Genomic DNA, 24801 nt, shown 5'->3' with positions numbered 1-24801 from the left:
ATCCATCATGTCTGTTTGTGACTAAATTAATCTGAACCAGTCAAAAGCTGTTGTAGTTGAGTGGAAAGGGACTATAAAATAATCAGGCATCCTAGGAGGTCCCAGTGGCAGTCAGCCCACCATCCCAAATTGTCTTCAATGAGTAGTATTGTGGGAGATAGACTTTCTAGTTCTGTGAAGCACCACTGGGTGCTTGCCTTCTCACCAGATTCTTGGAATCACCCTCTTAGTTTTTCACTCTGATGCTTTGGAGTGTTAGGAGGAGTTGATATAAAGGGGTTATGGTCTTTCTTTGCCTCCTTGACATATTTACATTGGGCAAGCCCAGAACACTGGGAGGACTGGAATATCTCCTTTCCCATATATTTACATTCACAACCTGGCCTCTCCTGACATAACCAGGACTATAAAGGGTTTCCCTGCAGGGCAAAATCCAGCATTTACTCAGTGGAACTCCTAACTGCACAGGTGAGTGCTCTTTACAACCTCAATAGGCTCTGGATCTCTTAGGGCTTCTCAACTCTTTGCCTCTTTGGCGTTCCCTTATTCCAGGTTTCTAATGCTGGTTATTCAGTCCTTGGCTCTTGACCCCAAAGTATGTAGATCCCCTTCCCAGAAACCCTGCCCCTCTTCCCTCCCCCAAACCAAATGTATCTCCCCATCCTAGGCCCCTCTTCCTCATACTCTGGCGTTCTCATTTTCAGAAATTAGGCTGGCTCCCTGTATCTTTTTCTCCCTTTATCCGCCCTATGTTCTCTGGCCTCCTTGGGTCCTGGAGCTGCTTCCAGTTATCAAAGACATTGAGATAAATGACAGTGCTGGGAGAAGCAGAGAGGTAGAAGCCAAGGCCCAGCAACTAAGCACTGTGTAGTCAGAAAAAGCTTAAGCAGCACTACAGCATCTGTAATGAACTTGAATTTATTGTTAGAGTTGGAGGCGGCTCCATTACAGCAGCTGGGAACTATAGCAGGGAAGTGTGGGGAGGAGCAGAGCACAGCAGCACGGGGAGGGTGGGAGCTAGGAAGAACACAGGCCGGCTCATTTTGGTTTCCACACAGTCATTTGGCAGAGAAGCCGAGCCCTGACGAGCGTCTGGATTTCTCAGTCCGGCAGTAGTCTGGCAGGGCTGCTCATTGGCTTACTTGGGGAGAGGTCCTCTCCTGGGGTGTTTTTTTTTCCAGCCTGTTTTCATCTTATTCAGTAGGAGTTCAGCTTTAGCTCAGCTTTGTCTCCTTCTTCCCTTCCTCCCTCTCATTTTCCCCAAGTTCTCTGGCATGGCTTCTACCTCCCAGATCCTCTGTCCAAGAGTTTGGGGCTGGAAAGGCAGCCAATGTTCCCATTTCAGCTGCAGGATGGCATAGTGGAATGTTGGGGGAGTCACACGTTGCTGGGGTGTCAAATGTTGGGATGTCAGGCAGTGGCTTATTTTTAACCCATTACACACCAGGCCACAGCAGATGACCACATGCAGAGAAGCCAAGCAGGGGATGACAAGGGATGAGGATAATTGGAATGGGTGGGTGAAAACTTCAAAAGGTCAGGGAGCTTGGAAGAATTCTGGGATTGGGGCTGGGCTCTCCTTGCCCCTTTGTGCTGCCCAATAGGCCTGGTCTGGGCACAGCTCTGGGATGTGAATGATATGAAGCAGGGGCTGGGAGGATAAGTAACTTTCTTCTCTCACCAGTCTATTGGTCAAAAGAGCTTCAAGTTTTGGATTGAGACATTCAGATATGGAGGGAAGCAGTGGGACAGTGTAGCAGCAGTGTACCCCTGGACCCCTGCTGGAACCCAGACCCTGGTGGGTAAGAGTATGGGAGATGGAGGAAAGGGCGCAGCTCTGGGCACCTCACTGACAGAATCCTGCCCTCGGATCACATAAATTACTACTGGAGATCCTTCCTTAGAATGCTAAATAGAGATAAAGAGGTCCCTGGGTTTGGGGATATGATCTCACTCCATGAGGGAGGAGGTTGCTGAGACCCATCCTTACTTCCCACCCAATACAAACACTTGGTAGTGTTAGGAGAAGGGGTCACTCCAGGGTTCTCAGGCATCAGATGATCTAATTTTTACCCTCCTTCTATCCTCTCCCTGTTGCCTTTGGTTTTGAAACTCCTCTCAGGTATGGATGAGGGGGAGGGACAACCCCTGCATTTAGCCCAGCCCAACTTCCCACAATAAGAAAGACATCCTGTCCCCTGTCTCCCCCACCCCAGCTCCCACGTCCCTCAACCCCAAAGGACTCAGCAATAGCCATTCTCTAAGGGAGCTGGGGGAGCAGATCCTTGGGGAAAGGAGAGTGGTTCTTTCAGAACTCAATCTTGCAGGCTGGGAAGGATTCATCCTGCATGACCACGGTGCTGCTGCTAGCTAGGACCAGGACGTTCAGTTGTTGCTGCTGCTCATGAGTCTGCTGGTACCACTCGCGAGTCACCTCTGTGTCATGAGTAGGGATCAGAGTCACCTAGGAGGGAGACAAGAAATGCCTGATGTGACATGAGGATGGGGCATCATGCCTGATGGTCTAGGAAGTAGTCCACTGCCCATAGGAAGGGCTCAGTCCTTTTATGAATAGAGACTGTGTTCCACTATTGCCTCAGAGTAAGCTTCGACCAGACCTCCTCCTCGGCATCCCTTGCCACTCACCTGAAGATTCTCCCCCCACTGGGCCTTGCCCTCCAGCAATGCATCCAGCACAGCCCGGCTCGGCTCGCCATTGACAGGGTCATTCCCACTGACCACATAGTAGGATGCACGCACTCGACGGAAGAAGTCAAGGTCAGCAGTCTTGCCACTGCAATGATTCGGGATATAGGCGAGATCCACGTATACGGGGGAGCCAGAGCCGCCCTTGGAACCCAAGGCCGCTGTAGAGACAAGCCAGGACTCATTGGAGAGGTAAAGTAGAACACTTTTAGCAATCTTCTTCCTCCCACAATCCCTCCTACTCCTGGAGTCTTTGACCAGCCACACCCAACCCCAACCCACCGTCTCTCCCACCTTTCATGTTATACTTACATGGTCCTGTTTTGAGTCCATTGACTAGGCCTTTGGACATGGGGCTGTGTCCATCCTTTTCCTCTGCTGGGGTGACCTGGCTTGGAGTGTTGCGTGGTCGGGGTGCGACCCGGGATGCTCGATCTGCAGGCCCTTTACCAGGGGTGGGTGAGCGTTTCCCCCGAAGATCCAGACGCCGGGCAGGAGATGCTGGCTTGGCCCTGCCTGGGGCCCTGCGCCCTACTCTCCCCTGTGCCTTCTCCTTCTCCCGTAGCTTTTCTACCCTCCCAGATTCTGAGCTGAGCCCCTCAGGGTCAGCCATGCACACGTCAGGGCGAGGAGGGGATGGGCGGGGGTCTGGTTGAGGGATAGGGGGTGGGTCATGGCCAGGCCTGGGATGGTGAGTTCCACTGACCCCCCCAGCTTTGTCCACAGGCAGGAAGTCCCCATCTTCATCTGAGTCGAGGGCTGCCTCAGCTGTGATGGATGGGCACTCCTCAGTTTCTGGTGGAACATCAGAATCTGATTGTGAGGAGCCTGAGTCACTGGCTGATGTTGGAGGTGTCTCATCAGCCACAGGGCATGGGCCCCCTGTGGCCCCTGGGCCCCCTGCCCGGCGCCGTCCCCCTCTCCCTACTAGCCGAGCTTCTTCAGTTGAGAGGTCACCTTCATCTGTGGACTGGGGCAGAGGTGGGTTCAGAAAGGATGGGGAGAGGTCCCCGCGGTGGGGCCAGGGCTCAGCAGCACATCCCTGGGGCCCAGCCTCAACCTCAGGGGAGCCACTTCTGGGTTGGCCTCCAGAAGCCCCTCCAGGGCACAGTGGCTGCTCAGGGGAGAGGAGTGTGTCAGGCCGGGAACTCCTCTCCGCTCCCTCAGGCCAGTCCCCACGTTCCCAGGCAAGGCAGGTCTCAGCTGCTTCTTTCTCAGCCTTGGCCAGAGCAGGGCCTGGGGGGTTGGGGCTGGTTTCAGTTGGGCCATTGGCGGCACAATCCCCAGAGGGACTCTCGGAGGGGCTTGGCTTCTTGGTGGGGGCCCCTGTGCACTCCAGGCGGCAGGGCAGAGTGCTATCATCCATGTCTCCAGGCAAGCTTGGAGCTGGAGCTGGGGCCAAGTCCAGGGAAGCTGGGGGTGCTGGGCTCAGAGGAGTGAGGTCCCAGAGGCTGTGGGCAGCTGGTTCCATTCCTGGGACCAGCTCTCCAGACCCCCGTTCTGCAGCCTCCAGGCCAGGAGGGAAGTGCTCAGCCACACTCGAAATCACAGGTGTGGTGGCTTCAGAGGAGGAGCCTTCAGACAGGGCTGGTGAAGCAGGTCGTGGCAGACTGGAGAGGAGAGGGGCCCCAGGAGAGCTGGGTGATGGGAGCTGGGGCAGTGAGGAGTCCAGGCTGGGCGCCTTGGCCACTTCTAGGTACTCATCATGCCGGGCTCTGGTGGGGGGCCCTGGAGCCAGGGCCAGAGCTCGGTCCCCAGAGAAGGCGAGGGAGCCACAGGGTGCCGAGCGGGGTTCAGCAGGAGAGGGCAGTTGTGGGGGAGCTGGCTGCAATGAGGAGAAGCCAAAGGCTGAAGCAGGGAAGTCCAGGCTGGGTCGGGCAGGACCCAGGGGTGAGTCCGAGGGAGGGCTGGTCTGTGCCTCACTTTCAGGCCACAATGTGGGGGACCCTGCAGAGATGGGGTGAGGGGGACTTGGGGATTGGGCCGCTTTCTCTGGCTGTTCCCGAGCCCCCTTCTCCAGCTCTGAGTCACTAGTGCTGTCATCCCAGTGACCCTGGCCTGATTCCTTGGGGGATGGGGTTCTCCTATCTGGGCTACATCTCAGGATATTACCATTAAGAGCGGGGCTTGGGCCTTTGCTCAGGGGGATAGGAACACGGGGGGGCACTGCAGGTGGGGTAAGGCTGGGCTCCCCACTTGGCCCTGGCTCAGGCTCCTGCCTGGGGGGTAGAGTGGGTCCCGCCAGGGCTGCATAGCTAAAGGTTGGGGTGTCAGATTGGAGACTCTTGGGTGAGACAGGAGATGAAAGCTCCTTCTCTGCAGATGGGTTTCGGCCAGCAGCCTCCTCCTTGGCTGAGATGCGTGGGGGCCAATCCCCAGCTGCCCCAAGTGGAGGTTCTCTAGTGGGGCAAGCAGGGCCAAGCCCGGTAAGCATCATCTGCTCATAGATGTCTGCGTACTGAAAGCTTCTCTCATCAGGATAGGGTGTGGGCTCTCTCTGCTCGGGCTCCATCTGCTCAGGCTCCTTGGTGGCATGGCTCTCGCTGGCCTCTGGGACCTTTGAGCTTTGAGGGTGGCTGCCAGGAGCCCCAGCTCCACCTTCTTCTTCCCTTTCCCCTTCAGCCTTGCGGTAGTCCTTCCCCAAGGGGGAGTATGGCCCACCTTCCAACTCCGCTGCTGCTTCCTGCACTGCAGCCACCACACTGTCATACTCAGTTGTGCCCCAGGAGAAGGGCGCAGGAGTGTGTGGCTCTGGGGCAGGTGTGGGGGGAGCTGGAGCTGGGGAGAGGGGTGCAGGGGGCAGGGTTCTGTCCTTGGGCACCCATGGTGGGATGTCAGCCAGCCACGAGGGGGTGGTGGGCTCGTTCCTCACAGGTGGCATGGGCTCAGGCTCTGGGATAGGGCTTTCTCGTCCTGGGGCTGGAGGAACCCTCTGTCCTACCATCTCAGGTGGGGAGGCCGGAGGAGAGATGATCTCAAAAGGGGAGCGGGTCAGCTTGTCCTCTTCCTCTGGTGGCAGCCCAACTGGTGACTCAGCAAGCCAGCGTTCCACCTCCAGCCCCTTCTGTGGTGAGGACTCCTGGAAACCCTTGAAGTCTGAGGCCCAGGGGCTCTGGGGCGTGTGTTCCAGTGGGGGCACTTGTTCATCGTCTGGCCCTTCATCAAGGAAAGTGCTCTCCCGCTCCTCTGTGTACCGTGGCCGGGCCCCCGGGCCATCCAGCTCATGAGGAAACCACACCTTGCGCTCACAGCTCAGCTCCCTCCAGTATGGGTCCTGTTCTAGGGCCACATCCTCTCTGCCCCTCCAGTACCTGTCCTCCTGCTCAGGAGATGTGTCCTCCCATGTCCGGGCAGGCCCCTTCTGTTCTCCAACTGGCTCCCCTCTGGATGGAGATGTTTCTTGCCACTCCTGGACCACATCCTGCTCCTTCCAGTACTTCTCTCCCTGATCCCGGGCCTTGTCCTCCTGCACTGGGCTCTCTTCCAGACCGAGAGCTTTGGTCTGCTCTAGCAGAGCTTCTTCCTTCTGTTGTACAGCCTCAATTTTTTCTGGAGATTTTTCCTCTAGGACCTTCTCTTTTGGTTTCACGGTTTTATCCTCCTGCACTGGGCTCTCCTGCTCCTGAGTTTTGTCCTTGTCTTCCAGAGCCTTATCTTTCTCTTCAACAGCCTTATTGTTTTGTTCTAGGGCTTCAGCCTTCTGTCCCAAGGCCCAGTATTTTTGTTCTAAGGCCTCCTCCTTCTTTTCCGAGGCCTCGTCCTGCTGTTCTTGGGCCTTGCCTTTTTGTTCCAAGTCTATGTCTTTTTGTTCTAAGGTCTTATCCTTCTGTTCATGAGCCTTGTCCTTCTGTTTAGGGGCTTCGCCTGTCTGTCCTAAGGCCTTGCCCTTTGGTTCAGAGACCTTGTCCTCTGGAGGTTTGTCTTTATGTTCAACGTCTCTGACTTTTTGTTCTAAGGTTTCATCTTTTTCTTCTAGGATCTTGTCCTTCTGTTCCAGAACCTTGTCTTTTTGTTCTAAGTCTTTGTCTTTTGGTTCCAGGGCCTTGTCCTGGTGTCCCAGGACTGTGACCCTTTGTTCTAAGTCTCTGCCTTTTTGTTCTAAAGCCTCATCTTGCTGTTCTACAGCCTTGTTCTTTTCTTCCAGAGCCTTATCTTTCTGACTAATGGCTGTATCCCTTTGCTCTACAACAATATCCTTCTCCAGAGTTTTGTCCTGCTGTAGGACTTCATCTTTTGGTTCAGGTCCCTTGTCCCTCTGCTCTGGGGTTCTGTCTTTCACCTCTGGAACTTTACCTTCCCACTCCATGGCAATGCCCTCCATGGCAGGGCTTGGCAAAGACTCAGGACTCTTGGTGAGGGAGCTATCAGGTGTCAGAATGTGTTCACCAGGGCTGCTGATCACACCAGGTGAGTGCTTCCCATCTCCCAACAATGTAGAATGAAAGAAGGGGCTGGCAGGTAATTTTCCATCAGGGCTCTCATCTGTGATGTCTGCCAGAGCAGGATATGCAGTGGTCCCATCTGTGGGAGGTGACACTGTGGATGCACGGGGTTCTGGAATAGATGCAGGCACTACGTGGTGAGAGGTGTCCTCAGCCTGCATCAGAGGCCCCTTTTCTTCCTTTCCAAGGCTTAGTTCCCCAAACTGGAGGGTGCCAAGGTTTTCTGGAGAGAGCTGCTTAGAAGAGATATCGAGAGAGGTCTCCTTGCTGGGACTCTCTTCTGAGAGAGAAAGTGACTGGGTGTCTTCCGGAGATACCTCTGGCCAAAGGGCTTTGTGTAGCTGCTGCTCTGTCAGGTCACATGGAGACCTGGGGATGGTTTCTTGGTTGGCTGTGTCTGGGGAGACCACACTGAGTACAGATACGGACTCTGCATCTTCAGGGGAGAGGCTTTGGTCAGGAAATTGGAGCACCTCATCTTTCTGAATTTCACCAGGTTCTTGGAGTGATGTTCTCAAATCTCTGGGAAGGATTTCTGTTCCCAGAATTGGGCCTGTGGGCTCTCTTGCCTCCACACTCTCAAAGACTATTGCTTTGTCCTGTTCTGGTAACAGTTCGATAGTGCAGCCTGTATGTCCCCCAACGATGCTGACAGGTGTTTCCTGGGCATATGGGCTCCTGGGAGGAGGCACTTTTCCCTCCTCCTCTAGTGTGACCTCTTCAGGCCCGGGCTTAACTATCTGCTCTGTAGCATCTTCCTTGCCCTCACCTGGTGCATGCCTAGTTCCTCCCCAAGAGCCTGCTTCCTGAAAGTCTTGGGGCTCAGACTTTTCTTCCACTGGGGACTGATGAAAGGGTGTGTGGGTGGCACTGGGTGGGCCAGATGGTGGAGGAGAGGCCATCTTCACTGTGCTATCATCCGGGCTGAGGCAGCGCTCCTCCAGTTCTCCAAGGACTGGTTCCCCTGGATGTAGGGTATGCCCAGGGGCACCAAACATCGGGGCTCCAAATTGACTAGGAAGTTTCTCAGACATCTCTACATTTGTGGTCTCCTCTTCTTCCTCTCCCACGGCTTTCTCTCCAGGCAAACCTCTCCCTACAATCTCTCCTTTCTTCTCTGACTCCCCAGTCACAGAGAAATCCTCACAGGGTGGTGATTTGAAGCACTTGTCTTCTTCCAGGGAGGAGGTGGGTGAGATGGTTCCAGCTGATGGCACATAGTCCAAGCCCTGAGTGGCTTCAGTGCGGGATGAGGGGATGCTTGTGACTGTGTCAAGCAGCAGGGAGCTCTTGCCTGTCTCCTCTGTCTGGGGAGCTGTGAGTGAAGCCACAGACTGGTCCTCAGCCACGGATGTGGCAAAGGAAGAAAGCTTGTCGCACTCAGTGATTGAGGTGGCCGAGGACACGTGCTCCTCTTCAGCCAGAGGGGCAGCCACCATGTTGGGGGGATAGGTGAGTTCAGTCTCTGGCGCTCCGTAGCCTTTGCTGGAGGCAGCAGGGACAGCACTGTCTGTAGGCTGGCTAACCTCAAAGGAGCCGGGACCTTCAGGCCCAGGGAGGTCATATGTACTTGTAGGAAATCTAGGTGGAGCTGGGCGCTCCTCTGGCTCGTCATGAATCTCCTCATCTGAGATGGTCTGCTCTGTCTCTGAGTAGCCAGGGATTGTTTCGTCCTGGATGTAAGAGACATGCTCAGTGGCTCCTGCAGGTGTGGCTAGGCTGCTTAGGAATGACGAGGTCTCCTTCTCAGGAGCCTTGCCCTGGAGTCCTACTTCCCGGCCCTCGAGGGCCTCCCTGCCCCTTGGTGTTGCCTTCAAGCCTTCCTGCATATGTTTTTGGTAAAAACCCTCAGCCTTTGTCTCTTCTTCTTCCTCCTCATCTGAAGGGTGCAACTCCTCCATTTCTTCTAACTCGGCCTTCTCTATCACATCCTCCTTTACCTCGGGTTCACTTTCCTCTCTGGCTTCTGTTCTATCAGGGAGCCTGTCTGTTTCCTTCTGCTTCTTTTCCTCCCAGGTATCTTTCTCTTCCTCTGTTTCAGCCCCTGAGTCTGGGCCTCTATCCTTACCGCCTTGTTCTTCAGGGATGTCTGAGACAACCTCTCTCTCCTTCATCATAGGCTCTTCTTGTTCCAGCCCTGGGACAGAGGGTGGTATCCCCTGGCCATTTGTGCTCGGGGCTTGCTCCTCTGCAGTGTCTGGAGGGAGTGGTTTCTCTCCTAGTCCTATGTCCCTTTGTTCAGCCAGCAACCCCCTCTCCTCACGCTTCATCTCCTCAAAGTCTTGTGTGAGGTCCTCTGGTGAAGACAGAGCTAGTTCCCTGTGCTCACTGACTATTGGGGGTGGTACAGCCCCCTTCTGGGCTGGGGGTGTCTGGGGCTCGGAAGACAGCTCTTTCTCTGCACGAGCAGCCCGACTCTTGTCCATTTTGACCCTGCCAGGGGCCTTGGCTTTGTAGAGGGTCTTACGCACCTCAGGGGTAAAGGGCTTCAGGTCTGGCTTGGAAATTTTCTTGACCTCAGGTTTGGTATCTTTCCTCTTCTCCTCCTTTTTGGCATCCTTCTTCTCCTCCTTCCTTCCTTCATCCTTCTTGAGCTCCTTTCTCTCCTTCTTGATCTCTTTTTTCTCTTTGTCTTTTTTCTCTTCCAGCTTTGATATCTTTTCTTTCAGGTGCTTCTTCCCCACCTTGTCTTTGATCAGCTTTCGCTTCTCTGCCTTCAGGGCCTCACTCGACTCAGTCCTCACCCTCTCAGGTTTGGTAGGCTTCTCTGGGGGCTTCTCAGATGACTCCTTTACTTTTTTCTCTGTCTTGGCTAACTCCTTGGCCAGTTCTGAACGGGCTTCCTTGGCTCCCTCTTCGGCTACCTCCTCCCGTTTGGCCAGCTTGCTCACAGCTGTCTTGGCAGTGGCCTTGAGGCTCTCCTTGCTGTCAGCCCTCTGTTTGATTTTGCTAGGTTTGAGGTTGGCAGGCACAGCGCCAGAGGCCAAGTCCTTCTGTGTCGCCACAGGGTACCGCAGGAAGTCCAGGTGCCGAAGCTTTTCTAGGCCCTCCAAGATCTTGTTCTGGGGAGCATTCCCTGGAAAAAGCACACGTACAATCTTCTCAGTGGGGTTGGCTGGTAGCCAAACCACCAGAGCAGTGATAGAGGTCAGGTAGGGCACCGAGATCTCAGCCTCCTTCCCATTAGCCAGCACAATGCCTGTCTTAGCTTTACTATTGCCTGCCCACTTTTGCATGAGGAACTGCATCTCTTTGCTGTCCTTGACAGGGTTGAGGACGTACATGTCCAGGCGGCCCACACCCATCTTGTGGAAGAGGGTCAGAGGCTCAATGGTGTTGCTGACCACACGGTACAGAGGTTCGGCCTGGATGCCCAGGCGGTTTAGGTGTTGCAGAGTGAGGCAGGCCTCCTCAATGCTGCGCTTGGCTTTTCGGGAGGCATCAGGCAGCCGCAGCTTATCTGGCACGTTGAAGAAGACAACTCCAAGCTCGGGGGAGATGAGGTTCTTCACCCAGTCGCTGTAGCTGCTAGAGCCCTGTGACTGCTCCTCCTCCAGTTCTGCCACTTTGCGCTGCAGGAGCCCATTGATGCCTGGGAGGTTGTCTGCTCCGATGTGTGTGAGCAGCACCGAGTCAATGCGGTCCAGGTGCCGCACCAGCTTCCAGAAGCAGGACTTGCGATCAGAACCACCATCCACCAAGATGTTGAAACCGTTGACGGCAAAGAGGGCAGAGTCTCCGCGGCCACCAGGGAAGATGTAGCAGCAAGGCTTGGAGAGCTTGAGGAAGCCCCCTGAGGTGGGGGGCTCTAGCAGGTCAAAGGGAGATGGCACATCCACAGTCTCAGAGACATACTCGGAGAACTCGGCCACAGCATCCATGGTGGGCAGCGTGGGCTCAGGGTTTAGTTGGAGGTGCAGGGTCTCTTGGCCACTGGATAGGCCCAGGTGGCTCCAATCACCCTCCCCTAAGCAGGAAACAGTGAGGAAGGCCTGGATCCCAGGGTCTCTATTGCTGAGCAATTGGGCAATCTAGAAGAATGGGAGATGAAAGGCTGATCAGGTCACGTAGAGACCTGGGGTCGCCTTAACCCGACTTAGATCCAATCTGCTAGTCTCCACCACTTTGCGAGGGGATTTCCTCCTACCTTTCAGCCAGAGCTCGCTCTGGTCAAGCAACATGAGATTTTCCCATCCTTGGATCCCTCCCCACAGCTCTAGCCCTACCCCATTTTTTGTTCCTCCCAGATACGCAGACATGGACCTTACCTCTGGGTTGTGAAGGACCTGGGCAAAGTTTTGATAAGAGTAGGTACCACTCTGTAGGATGAGGTCTCCCCCAGGCTCTAAACTTTGCCCACTCAATATCAGTAGTTTGTGAGCTGATGGACTGCTAAGGAGGTGGTGAACCTGGAAGGGAAAGCGGGGAGTGGTCACAGATGTAGGAAACCCAGGGAAGGGCACTGGATGTTCCTGCTTCCCAGCAGTACTGCAAGGACACGTTCCCCACTGGTAGGCCCACAGCATCTCCAGCGTGGGGCTGGGGAGCATAAGGTGGCTTAGATGGTTCAAAGCCAAGTCCAGGAATTCTTGGCCTTACAGCAGTGGTACTGGCAGAGGTGGGTGATAGCGCTTCCAGCAGGCCCTCGTGGCAAGGCCCAAGCCCTGGTCTTACCTCAGAGCTGATGCTGTCGGCACTGGGGTTTACCAGGATGATGGTCTCTAGGATCTCACTCTGGTGGGAGAGGGTCCTCTGGCCTGAGGGAGGGAGAGATGCAGGATTTTGTATTGAAGAGAGCGGGTATAGACTAAAGGGGGAGGCACTGTGTGGGGCAGGAGAGAAAAGAATATACTATCAGAAAATGGCGCTGAGGGGAAAGAGGAGCCTAGCTATCCTTAGATCCTGCCACTTTGGATACTGCTGAGTAAGGTCTAGGAACTGGCTCCTCTAGCCCTTCCCTTTCAGGGTTTTCTCCTCCCCCTCTCCTACACTGGCAGTTTTCTCACTCCCTTCATCTGCCACACCCTCTGTCTGCTCAGTCTGGTACCCCCACCCCCTCCGCCTGGAACTCCTGCCTCAGGCTGCCCTAGTGACAAGAAGCTTTTGTCCCTCTCGAGCACTAAGCTCCTGGTGCTGCCTGGGGATGGGGGGCTCTGCTGGAGGAAGGGCTCCCGGGATCATGATCCTTACTCAGCTCTCTCCCCACTAGCCTGCCTCTGTCCTGGGCTTTCGCGCCAGCAGAATCCCTGGAAATAAGGACATAGACACTTCTTCGCAGTGTCTATGGACTCCCCATCCTCCTTTCCATCCCCTATCCAAGGCCAGAATTCCCATCCCAAAAGACTCAGTTTCTATCCCTCTAAACCTTTGGGGTTTTACAATTCAAAGAGGAGAAATAGGCCTGTAATTTCTCATTCTGTTCTCTACTTCCTCAGAGGCCAAGCCTGTGCTTACCAGCATGCCCACAAACATACTGTTTCCACAATTCCCTCTCCCACCTCACCTCCATATGCCCCAGACACAAGAGGGGCCTGGTTCACTGCCCCACAACCCATCCCATGTGAATCGTTTCTTCTCTCATCCTTGCCCCTCTCCTATGGGCCCTCTGCCATGGAGATGGCAGGCCACAAACTCGAGCTAGGGGTCCACAAACAAGAAACAAACAAGGGCGGAGAGATTCAGAATGTTTCCCAGGCCACGGAGAAAGACAAGACAGCCTCAAATTCCCTATCTACTTCCCTTCTCCAGACTCACAGGAAACACCAAGCAGTGCAGCCAAAAAAGAAAGTGGCAGGTTCAAAAATAAGGAAGGAGGATGCTGCCATCCTCTGTTCCTGCCCTTCCTTGCAGACAGACTTGAACACATGGCCTGCGAGTGGGTTGTCTGGGAGATATTGGTGGGAGAGCTCATCATCTGTCCCCTAGATTATGGGACCCAGCCCTCTCCTTTTTCTGGGGTTTGGATGAGAGAAGCCTGGGGCCAGGGCCTTTGTTAAGGGCAAGAGCCCTAGTGCCAGGATCAAGCAGATCCAGCAGCATGGGATGCACTTACAGCTGCAGGGGAAATGAGCTATGGACGGTGTGTCGGTGTGTCGGAAGAACAAACCTCATGGATGGTGGGTGGGGCCCAAAAGGAGTTCAAGGGTTCTCTTCTATTAACTTGGGAACCGAGGGAAGCTTTGAGATCAGTTCAGAGGATGAGAACCACCTTAGAGACAGGCTGGGGCAGGGCTTGGGCAGGTGAGGGGTATCAAGGTTCAAGGAAGGGCCAGGCTAGCGTAGGCAGTTCCTGCCCTCCTCACAACATACACGCACAGGGCCACACATTCAAGCTAGGAGAGTCTAAAGAGAAATAGCTGCGGTACAGACTGATTTGCTTTCTAGCTACCACTCTTCCTCCCCTCAGTGGACCATTCCTCACAGTCCCTTGTGTATAACCACTAGACTTCTTTGATCCCCGTTCCTGTCTTGGCGAAAGGCCCTTTTCCTCACCCATGTGCTCTCCAATTCTGACCGGCAACTACATGGTCTATATCCTGCACCCCTCCTTTTGAGGCCTGGGAGAAAGCCCTATTTCTCTCTTCTGCTCCCCAGCAATCCCACTGAAGGGAATTGACTTGTTATTCCTTTTTCTTCGGAAAGGACTTCTTATGAGGCAGGGGCACTTCCCCTTGGCCAGTGATGACCCAGGTAGAGGTGGGCTGGGGTGCTGAGGCTGAGCAGGCAGGAGGGCAGGTGTCTCCGCAGTGAGGCAGAAGAGGGGGGTGCCGCTTGGGCAGCTGCAGTTTGCCGCAGTGTGTGAGTGTATGTGAGTGTGCGCGCTGAGCTCAGACTCCAGCTCCGCCCCCACCCCCCACCCCAGCATGACAAGTCATTTTCTTGGCTGCCTCTGCATGGGGGGTGCGGAGGGGGGACGCAGAGAGGGAGAAGAAACTGGCGCCTCTGTTCCAGAGCCCCCATCTTGGGAAGAGAAGCGGAGATGGGGTGGGGGTGGGGCTGAGACTTGGAACCTGTGGGGTTGACAGGACTGGGAATGCAGGGCAGCTGCTGGGGAGGGAGTGCTCTCAATCTCCGGAGTGGCCTCTCAATCTCCAGAGGGAGCCAGAAGTGGGGGCTTAGAGTCCTGGTCTCAAGCTGGCCGCAGGGAATGGGGAGCGGGGAGCCCACTGCGAATAGGTTGGTCTGCGAAGAGGCGCGTGCCACGTCTTAATGACCCTTTCCTCCCCTTTTCCCCCCACAGTGTCCCCCACTTTCCCTTACTTGGCAAAAACTCGCTATTCTGCTCACCCCCAGCATAGGAGCAGCTGAGCAATCCAGCAGCTGACACCAGAGACCCTCCCATTAGGCGCAGTCCCATAACATCCACCTTTCCTTCAGATTCTTCTGCCTCTGCCCGAAGACATAGCCCCCAAACTCCTCCAGCACCACGGGCTGCCAGGCAGAGCCAGTGACACCACCCCCTGCTGCTGCCCCAAGGCTGATGTCTCCCAACCCAGCCCAGCCTGAGAGGTGGACTGTCACAGTCCCGAGCCCCACTGGCCTCCACCTGGTCCTGGGTCCAGGCCGATCCCACAGCCAGTAATGTTCATCTTCTCTCTCTGTTCCCCCACCTTGCCCATTCTGCTGGGCTAATTCCAAACACACCAGATTAGGTATCAACTCCTTTCCCATTAACCCTACCGCAGCATTCCCCCACCCCCCATGCAAAGCCCTTCGGTTAGGTTCTTACCCTGGGGTGTGGGCGGGAGCCCCTCATGGAGGCTGCAGCTCCGGCCTCAGCCGGCAGCTTGAGGGAAGAGTCTGCCGCACTTGGGGTGGTGGGGGGGGGGGCGCTTGATGGGGAGGGCGGCGCCTGGGCGGGGAAGAGGGGCTGGTCCATGACGAGGCACTGGAGACTTAACTGTTTCTTTGCCTTCATCATGTCAGTGCTCTGGGGCTTCTGCTTGGCTCTGGGGGGCTGAGGAGTTGTCTAGCAGCTCAAAGAGCCCGGGTGCTCTCCAATGGCCCACAGGGCCCTTCTCCCCCCGCCCCGATGCTGTTTAGTCAAGACATACTCTTTTAGTACCAGCCAAAAGCCCTGTGTTAGGGCACACTGCAGGGATACAGGAGGTATGGGCTGCCTGGGCCCTCCCCCTTTCCTCAGGAACCATCTGCCGCCTCTCCCTTCAGATCCAGGGAATGACCTTCAATTCCTGGAGGAGCAGGAGACAAAGGGGCTGGGACCCGCAAGAATGAAGAGTGAGGGGACTGCTTGAGATGAAGGCTGGGGATGGGGTTGTGCCAGTTCTGTGGGCTTCTGAGCCACAGCTGCAGAAACCAGGGGAAGGTAGAAATAAGTCTCATTTTAGATTGCAGGGTAGGTTGAAATTCCGGAGTGGACACTTGATCCCTAGCCCATCTGGGGTGGGGCACAGGGACCCTGGGAGCTGTATGTAGTTCTTTGCCAAGTAGCCCCACACTAGCACTGATACTTGGAATTCTTGGGTCATTGAATCTGAAGAGGCTGGGTGCTTTCTGCTTTTCAGTGAAAGAGTTAACAGGGACCAAGGGGGATCACCAGGGCCCCAGGCCAATTAAGTGCAGCATAAAGTACTCTTTGGGTTAAAACAAATCTTATGAATTTGTAGGGTCTTGGGTCCCTGTGCTCTCCTTGTCTCTGTACTTTTCTATTTCTCTCTGATGTCTCTTTCTTATACTATCTTGATCCTTCCAATGTTGGTCCTGTTTCCCTTAGTCTCTACCTCTGTCTCAGGACTCAAAAGACTCAAAGGGAGGATCTCAAGAGCTCTAGCACACAGTTCCAACCCAGTGATGCTCATGCTCCCACAGAGTCCTTCCTTGCCCTCTTCCCTTCCATCAACCCTCCCCAGTCCTGGCCAACTCCTAATGCCTTCCACACATTGACATCCACCCACTCAAACCCCAGCACCAGCCCCACCCTTGCCCCAGACTGCCAAGAGCTGCTTTTGAAGGTCAGAGAAGCCAAAATAGTCTTTGCTCTCAGCATCCCCCTTCCCCCCCCCCTCGCTTAACTGTAGCCAGAGGAGAGGAGGAGCTGAGTCACCAGAACTGGGGGGGGGGAGGGGGGGGGAGGAGGAGGAATCCTTGCTTAGATCCGGAGATGCAAAGCAGCAACATGGCAACAGCCCCATTTGGATTGAGGAGGCCATCTGCAGAGATACACAACACAAACCAGGCTGAGTTCTGAGCATCACAAAAGGAAAACGCCTCCCTTCTGCAACTTCATATTTCTTATTTCTTCCCACCTCAAACCTTCTATCTCCTACCTGCTTTCTAGGGCTCTCTGGAGCGTGCTAAGAGGGAAACTTGAGTAGACATTTGGCTTGAGAACAAAATAACATTTCCCAGCCCAATGCAGAGCCCACCCTTATTCTCAGCTGCTGCCCCCAAGGGCCACACCCTGGGCATAGTTCCAACTCACGCTGGAGTTTTCCTTCAGCCCTCACCCTCTGAACAGCCACCCACCACAACTGACCCTCCACCTGCTGTGTTCCTAGGCTCTGCTGCAATGAAATGATGAGATGCCAAAGAGAGAGAGGCCTGAGCTCAGACCCAAAATGCGACTAGAAGTCCTGGATTTGAGACGTGACTCCACCATTTTATTAATCATGCTGTTAAACAAGCCACTTAACCTCTCTGAAAGCTTGTTTCCTGAACTATAAAATGAGCATAGTGTTAGCACCACCTTTTAATAATGCAGGGAGGAATGAATTGCATAGAAGATTAAAAAAGTGCTTCATTCCTAGAATCCTAAACCTGCAGTGCACACATGGCCCTGGAAGTCTGTCTCCCTTTTGTGGAAGATTTATGATCAGGGAAATCCTAATCAGAATCTCAGACCAGACCAACTCTAGAGTATACCCTTATCTCCCAAGTAAGCCCAGTATTGGAGATGCCTGCAGGAAGGGACTTAAAATACTATTCATGTTCACTGCTCTCCCATTTCAGATAGCAGTGCAGACCCCCAGTTGTAGGGGCCAGTGAGCTACTATATTAATACAGAATGACTTTCATGTTTGCAGAAGTAACAGAACTACCACCTTCAGAGCACATCAGTGGTAATGGAGAGTAACAGAAGGCCTAAAACTCGTCCTTCAGTATGTTTCTTAGAGTCTTAAAATATCAATCATGAATTATATATTATGAAAGTCTCTCCCTTTCCTGTAGGTGCCCAATAGTAGAAGTATCAGAGTGTTGTTTAAACTCAGTTTTCCATGTCCTAATAGTTTCTGGGTTTGTTTTATAATGCTTGGAAGCTCCAGATTCTCTGTAGGATTTAGAAAGGAAGGCCCCAAGTCACCACTGGAGACTTTCTGGCGCAAAATTCACCTTGTAAAGAAAGCCTTTACCAGGTTTGACCGCTAGAAGGAGCTGGGCCACTGACTCTCCATCAGTGGGTCCTTCTTTTCTGTGTTCGAGACAGTGAGGAGCGGATAGTGGATAGGAAAGATTGCACTTGCCCTGACACTGTAGGATACATGTTTGTCCCCTTTCTCGGCTTTGTGTCGCAGGGTTGAGGAGAGGTGAGAAGGATGGTGGCCTTGCCTGTGGGGTGGGCAGAAAGGATTAAGTCATAATGTACTAGCATATACCCTTACGCCCACCCCAGCAGCCTGGTTCCCCTTGCCTCTCTTCCAGTGGGAGGCTGAAGGGCGGGGCAGCGGCTGCAGCTGCTCTGGGCTGACTGTTGTTTGTGGGGACAGCTGAAAGAGGAGCTAGCCGGGGTGGGGCTGTGGCTGTCTCGAGCCATGTGGGTTTTTCCAGGAAATTCTCCACTGTTCTCCAGGGACATAGACAGGCCACCATGAAAATGTCCAAACCTAAAAAAAATTCAGTATGCTCAAGTGAGCCCTGATCTTGGGACTATTGTCCTATGCTCCTGGCGGACACCATGGCAAAACTCTTTGATTAAAAAAAGGTCAAGCAGGTGTTTATATAGTAGCGCTTATTTCTGAGAGATGCCTGAGGGTAACTATGCATCTCTCTGTAAGTATCTTCCCAAGGATCCCCGAATGTTAATCTGAAGAATGGCTAAGCATTTCGGTTTAAGTTCTGTTCATTCTTACACCATTCCAGGAAGCAGCCTACTCTTAAGTTTCTGTGGCCCAGAGGACAAAGTTAGAGAATTCAGTGTGAACTGTTAACATCAGCAGATATCCCCCCAAACTTCAATTCAGTCCTTCATTTTCATCTGCTGTCATCCCCTTATCCAGCTTGCACCAGAGATCCCAGGAGTAATAAATGGCAACACTGTCAATTTTCAATCATCAGTGCTAATGGAGGAAGCCATGACATGAATAATTCTAAACAGAGGCAGTCTCAAAACAGTGAGTGGCTAGCTTCACAAGAAGCCAGTCACATCAAGGAGATGCCAGCTTCACATTTTTTTAAATGCTGCACATATTCCTAGGATAAAGGAATATGTTAACCCTCTCATAGCCTTTCTCTAGGAGCATCTCTAGAGGAGTCAGTGATCAGGGAAATGACTAAAGATGGGGCAATTAGCAGGAGGAGTATGAAGAGAATGGGGAGGTGATTATCCACTACACTGGATAATTGAGACCTATCTGTATGAGATAGGATTTCAGTCACTTGGTGGCAGTGACTGTTGAGTTGGTTGGATTTTATATTCCATAAAGGCATTGGCATATGGACTGGCGTGTCAGCATTTACCGATATCATGACCAGATGCCCACCAATTTATAATGGGACATAGGGCTTTCTGCAGTCTCCCCACAGATACTGACATGGAATGATAGCTCCTAAGATATTTTATTAAATCCCTAACCCATTTCTCCCACCCAGCAGAATGGGAAACTGAATCCTGTAAACTTTGATCTCAGAGCCAAATCTCAGAGTGTGACTAGCTCTTGTGGCTGCAAATCCAGGAGACCCTGCTTCCACCCTGGATTTGACGGTGCTCATCAGCCTTTGGTACGGGGATTCTGCTCTGCTCTGGAGATCTGTTGGCTGAACGGAAGGAGGAACCAGAAATCCTGAAACCGTAGGCTGTACAAATTGAGGGAAAAGTGCTAAACAAGGACCTGGGAAGGTGACTGGAGGACTCACAGGTCTCTATAAAGAGAAGCAAGGAGACTAGGATACACAGAAAGGGGAACACAGGGGCACCTGGGTGGCTCAGTTGGTTGGGCGACTGCCTTCGGCTCAGGTCATGATCCTGGAGTCCCGGGATCAAGTCCCGCATCGGGCTCCCTGCTCGGCGGGGAGTCTGCTTCTCCCTCTGACCCTCCCCCCTCTCATGCTCTCTATCTCATTCTCTCTCAAATAAATAAAATCTTTAAAAAAAAAAAAAGGGGGGGGAACACAAAAAGAGAGTGGATTTTTGCATGGGAGATGATTGATCACTCAATAGCAGTACCTCATTCCCTTAGTGCATGTCAACAGCTGTCCATAAACCACCCTCTTCTCAGGTAGAAATTCTGTTCTGCAGGCTCCCTCCAGCATCATACCAACTGTCTGCAAAGGGTACTGGGTATGCAAGGATAGCTTTGGAGCCTTGCAACTTTCCCCCCAAGAGTCCCTCCCTTCTGCCCAACCCAAACCTCCCACAAAGCCAGCTCTGCCAGAGAGACTGGACCTCTGCTCTTCTGTAATCAACCCTCACCCAAAGAACTGAGACAAATGACACTAGTCCTAACCTTTGACCTCTGAGGAGAAGTGAGCTAGGTGCCGGGTGATGAAGAGTCTCAATTGTTGGTTCAAGTCAAAAGATGATAAGTCAATGTTCCAGGAGAGAATCCCTGTGAGAGAAAAAGAAAAAAAGAGGGCTCTAGATAAGGTCAGTGGAGGTGGACTTAGGGGAGTACTTCCAAAGCTCACAGAAGGGGTAAGGACAGAGAGAGGATAAGGACTGCCATGATCAGCCTCACTGACGTCTTTAAGACGTCCTGTGCCTTTCTTGAGCTTTGCCTCAGCCAGAGAGAGAAGGGCAGAGTTTAAGCTAAACTTGGTCATTAATGGGTTTGTATGTAGTCATTTTCCTGCAGAGTTGCCCAACTGTGATAGAGGTGACACGAGGGCCAGTTCCCAGATACTGGGGACTGCCTTCCTGGGCTTTACAGCTAAACAGTATTCTAGACTCTCCTTCCATGCCCCCTCCTTGCCTCCACCCCTCCGCAGCTTGCTTCCACCCGCAGGGGGCTCCGCAGCACTGCGCCACAGGCAGGCAACTGGAGAGGGAGGTGAGGACTGAGGAGCTTCTGGCCACGAAGGTCACTCTCTTAGGTTTACCGCTGGCACTGAGAGATTTAAGATTTGTCCGCGGCTTTCAGAAAGCACCCTGTTCCTGTTCAGGGACCCTAAAGAAGAAACTAAGGTAGGAACATGGACTCTCCAGGGGATGATGAGGACTCTCAAGACACTTGACCCCAGACACTGCGTGTGGGAGGGGTGTGGCCAGAGTGGCCCCAGGGGCTGTGTAGAGCTCCCCTGCCTCGGGGGCGTTGCGGAACGCCATGGGACGTGCGGGAGGGATGGGGAAGCGAAGGTTAGTAGCTAGAGACGATATGGACGCACGACATGGAAGATGCAGGTGACCGGGGCTGATGATTCAGATTCACAGGGAGCGCAGATCTCAGTCAGTGCAACCTAGGGATGGAGAAGGCAGACGTACACAGATGGCGGAGAAGCACGGGATGGAGGATGCCCCAAGCGCGGCCAGGACAGAGGCTCACCTTGTTCAAGGTGGGCCCGCACGGCCCTCAGCTGACTCTCTGTACCGATATCACCGATCACGATGAGCAAAGAGTGTTTCCGCAGGTCCCAGCGTGCGGCCGCCACTGCGGCTCCGGCCTCGCACAGCGGCTCCGCGGGGTTTTGAGCCCGCAGAGCGCCGGGGCTTCGGAGCCCCAGCCCGGGGCTTGTCTCCATGGCAACGCCGCTAGGCCGCCCGGGCCCAGCCTCGGTCTCCATGGAAACTCCGTTGGAGTGCTAGGCCGGCGGCGTCCGCAGCAGGGAGAGTGTGCGCGGTTCTTAAAGGCAGGCGGCAGGAACCGTTCATTGGCTGATGCCTGTCAGGGGGTGGAGCCCTGGCGCCGCAGGGGCCGGGCTGGGGCAGCGATGCTCCCGCCCTGCGGACACCCGCGGCCGAGGGGTGGTGGCTGCCCCTGTCATCCCCCTCGCCTTTTCCATAAGGAGCGCCCACCCAGACTTGGGCAGGGGTGGGGCTCCGAGGGACTCGGTGGAGGGGCGAGTCGATTGCCTCGGCGCCGGAAGAAGCTTCTAGTTAGGATGTTTCCAGATAAGTACTGTCTGGCAATTCCGCAGCCTCGCCAGAACTGAGGGGAGCCATATTGTCCCTCCTCTCTGTCTCCCAGTTTGTATCGTTGTCTCCATCTGTGCCGGTGTCTTATCATTGTCTGGTGCTTTTTTTTTTTTTTTTTTTTTTGGTCCCCGCGTGCCAGGGTCCTAGATTCCCTCCTCGCTTTACTTGTCCTATTGCCCCAGGCCGGGGAATGCTCAGGAAGGCTGCGCAGTATTGGAGGGACAGAATGACCTTCCAGCCCTGAGTCCCTGGTGAGTTGCTGTGCCGAAGATAGGGTTTGGCTAGTCTCCATCTCTGCTGAGTGCAGGACTCCAGTGCAATGAGCTCAGACTGCAGCAAGGGGGATCTGAGTAAAACGCAGGAAGGACCTTCCCAGCTACAAGTAATGTGACACAGTGAGTTGGGTAAACTTGGGAGACAGTGGTGTTACTTCCCCAGGGAATTCTCAAAACAGAAGGGGCGCTGTTTGAACCGAAGAGGCTGACCAGTCCAAAACCAAAGAACCAGGGGATGGGAAAGAGGACTGAGAAGGCTGGCACTGTTTTATGACCGACTAGAATATTCTTGTAAAAATGGTGTGTGCTGTTAAGTCTTACCACCCCCGTTCCTCAGTGTGTCCACATCACGTACTCTGCACTCCAGCATCTTCTTTTACCCAAGATTCTGAATCATTCTGTGCATGTATGTATCAGATAGAGAACCTGTCTTTCATGCTTGGGCTCCAGCAGCTCTTTGCCTTACATTTTGGGGATTTGCCTTACATTTTGGGGATAGTACAGGGTGGAAAGGAGCACAGTTCCTGATTCTAATCCCCCTCCTCTCTGGAGGCCCTGAGGAGGATTAGACAGTGCCTGCATACTAAGTACCTCACTGCAGTCCTAGTCCTTATCATGGGGCATGTGTGATAGCTGAAGAGCCAGTCTACTCTGCAGTCAGTTTGGATATGCCCTTACCTGAAACTAATATTATATGTCAATTATATCTCAGTTAAAAAAAATGGATATGGCTCTGAAAATCCCTTCCGTAGCAGAGAAGGAGAAATAAGAGTACTAGCAGAACATCAGATGGTGGTGGTGCTTCACCTGTATGACACATGAAACAATGTTCCGCTACATCTCTGCCCCACCATTTGCAGATCTGAGTCTGGCAAAGCTTGGAGAGATGTGCAGTTCTCCTCTTCCGCAACCAGACAAGAGTGCCACGTGGAGGCAGAAAGCCAGAATAGGCTGTAGGGAGAAGAAGGGGACAGTTTCTATAGCAACTGTAAAGATGAGACCTTTAACTACCACAGAGCCTCAGAATAAGGGTCAGCAGCAGTTAACCACAGGCTCTGCTTTCATCAAGTCTGACAAAGAAGTTAAACAATAGATCTGAATGGTATAGGGAAGGACCACACACTGATCAGATGGTAGGGGCACAAATTCAGGTCTATGATCTCAGGCCCTGCTAGAATTAGGTTTTGTTAATTGCAGCTGCAAAGGCAGGCTATGATAATACTAAATTGCACATATAGGCTGGATGAGCATTCAGCACAGGCTGTTCTTTAAAAGGCAGAAAATGTCATAGAAAGATTGACTGCAGTTATGTCTTAATTACCCCACTCTTTCCTTAGTTAACAGTATCCCAGCCATTGGGTGATGATTCCAGTAGCATCATTATATTATCAGAAAATTTTTTCAAGCATCAAATGGCACACAGCACTGTGTGCACAATGCTCTATAAAGAAAACTATGGAGGTTAGCATCAGTATCTGTGTTCCAGAATTTTAGAACTGAAGACAGAAAACACTTATGTACATATGTAAAAGGCGTAGAAAGCTGAATAAAAATATTAAAGAAATACATGCATGAATTGCAAAGTATATAAACCTCTATTTTGTGTTTAGGAAGAGGGTGCTGTGGCAGGAGCCTAATAGTAAAAGGATGTCACCGCAAAGACCAGTCCAAAGGGATTACTGGGGGGGCGCCTGGGTGGCTCAGTCATTAAGCGGCTGCCTTCGGCTCAGGTCATGATCCCAGGATCCTGGGATCGAGCCCCGCATCGGGCTCCCTGCTCTGCGGGAAGTCTGCTTCTCCCTCTCCCACTCCCCCTGCTTGTGTTCCCACTCTCGCTGTGTCTCTCTCTTTCAAATAAATAAGTAAAATCTTAAAAAAAAAAAAAAAAAAAAAAGGTAACTGGGCACCTGTGGTATGCATGATTGTGAGGAACCCACAGTAGTGTGTGGTGGTTATAGAGCCCACTTCAGTGTTTCATTTAACTATTGACCCCTGGAATGACCAAATCTGATCTTTTGGGAACTCCCTTATTCTGTAGTTTCTTCCACACTCTTGTCATGTAGGATTAGGAGATATAGTGATTACAACCAATGCTTTTCAAACTATTTGTGGTGAAGGACCCTTGAATTGTAGAAGGGGTCACGGGATCTACCACTGAAAGGGGAGATTAGAGGAGATGCAAAAGGAAGATGCTATTATAGGCTCTTTCCTTGGGTGTGCACTGCAGTGGGCACAAGGCAGAAAACAGTATAAATCTGGAATAGTATGAAAGGTAATTGTAGCCTTGGCTAAGTGTAAGCCAGTTAAAGGATTCTCAGACCTTCACCAGTTCACAATATCTAGTGATAAGTCATTGAATAGGTACATTATGCACATATTTAACAAAGTAGAAGGGCATCTCTCAATTTTTTCTGGAAACAATTTCATGTTTGGCATTTAAATTTAAATTAAATTAAAAAATTTCATTGTCCTCATGAGAAAATACAAACTTTATTAGGATTAATTGCACTCATCTTGAATTATGTGTATGTGGGAAAGGAGGGCACCGTAATGCTTTCAATGCTTGGGGTCTCCACAGGACTTAAGCCAGCTCTGATAATTCATAAAGAAAAGACACTGACTCCTCCCTTACTTCTGGCCTGATGAATGTCATGAGTTTTTCTGAGGATCTGAGCTCATTTGACAGAATTCCAGCCTGCTCTGCCAGATTGCATGGTCTTATCAACTAAAATATCCAAAAGGAGCTGCATGCAGCTCAGATTCCCACCCTGTACTCAGTTCTGCCTATAAAGCATTCTTTACACAGAGAGAGACGTGTTGGATTACAGGATTGCTGTGTCAGAGGTTTATCCTTGGCTTTTGGGGAAAATACTATGATCATAATGCATACCAGCAGCCATAGGGTCACCTCTTAGCATGAACAGCTGGTTTATCTGCAGAGGCACTGAGTAAAATAATCTCTGAAAAAGTTGAGGTGGGGGAGAAATCTGCATTTATTACTATGTCTGGCACACAGAGGAGGTCCACAGTAATTATCTGTTGGATAATTTTCCCAATTGCTATTTGTTAACAT

At 52.7% G+C, this 24801-nt stretch overlaps 2 protein-coding genes across 3 annotated transcripts in view; one reads left to right on the top strand and one right to left on the bottom strand.

The window, feature by feature from the left end:
- Positions 1–902: 902 nt before the first annotated feature.
- MAP1A (microtubule associated protein 1A) lies at positions 903–21152 on the bottom strand. 2 transcript variants are annotated; one of them, XM_034994086.1, is made up of 7 exons: positions 20864–21152; positions 19829–19930; positions 11823–11905; positions 11417–11557; positions 3019–11179; positions 2647–2867; positions 903–2464 (listed from the first exon to the last, which is right to left on the bottom strand). In XM_034994086.1, the coding sequence occupies exons 1-7, from the start codon at positions 21099–21101 to the stop codon at positions 2309–2311; spliced, it is 9102 nt and encodes a 3033-aa protein (XP_034849977.1). In that variant the 5' UTR covers positions 21102–21152; the 3' UTR covers positions 903–2308. The 2 variants fall into 2 exon arrangements, with proteins under 2 accessions (XP_034849977.1, XP_034849978.1); XM_034994087.1 differs by lacking the exons at positions 19829–19930; positions 20864–21152 and adding an exon at positions 14878–14949 and having other exon boundaries at positions 11417–11905.
- The window catches only part of TP53BP1 (tumor protein p53 binding protein 1), a 98818-nt gene continuing 94316 nt past the window's right edge, over positions 20300–24801 (top strand). The window contains exon 1 of the mRNA XM_034994089.1: positions 20300–20505. The gene's annotated coding sequence lies outside the window, so the exon portion shown is untranslated. The remainder of the gene's footprint in view (positions 20506–24801) is intronic.

The sequence above is a fragment of the Mirounga leonina genome, unplaced genomic scaffold, assembly GCF_011800145.1.
Source record: "Mirounga leonina isolate KUSES-001 unplaced genomic scaffold, KU_Mleo_1.0 Mir_91, whole genome shotgun sequence".
Classification (NCBI taxonomy): domain Eukaryota; kingdom Metazoa; phylum Chordata; class Mammalia; order Carnivora; family Phocidae; genus Mirounga; species Mirounga leonina.
The sequence above is the reverse complement of the archived record's forward strand: the minus strand, read 5'-3'. Positions and strand labels throughout refer to the sequence as shown.

Bases quoted from the DNA above. Each gene is read 5' to 3' on its own strand.
- MAP1A (XM_034994086.1), bottom strand. From the start codon at position 21,101: ATGGAGACCGAGGCTGGGCCCGGGCGGCCTAGCGGCGTTGCCATGGAG. The intron at 2,868-3,018 runs GTAAGTATAACA...TTGTCTCTACAG, and splicing joins TGGACTCAAAACAGGACCAT to CGGCCTTGGGTTCCAAGGGC. The intron at 2,465-2,646 runs GTGAGTGGCAAG...TCTCCCTCCTAG, and splicing joins AGTGGGGGGAGAATCTTCAG to GTGACTCTGATCCCTACTCA.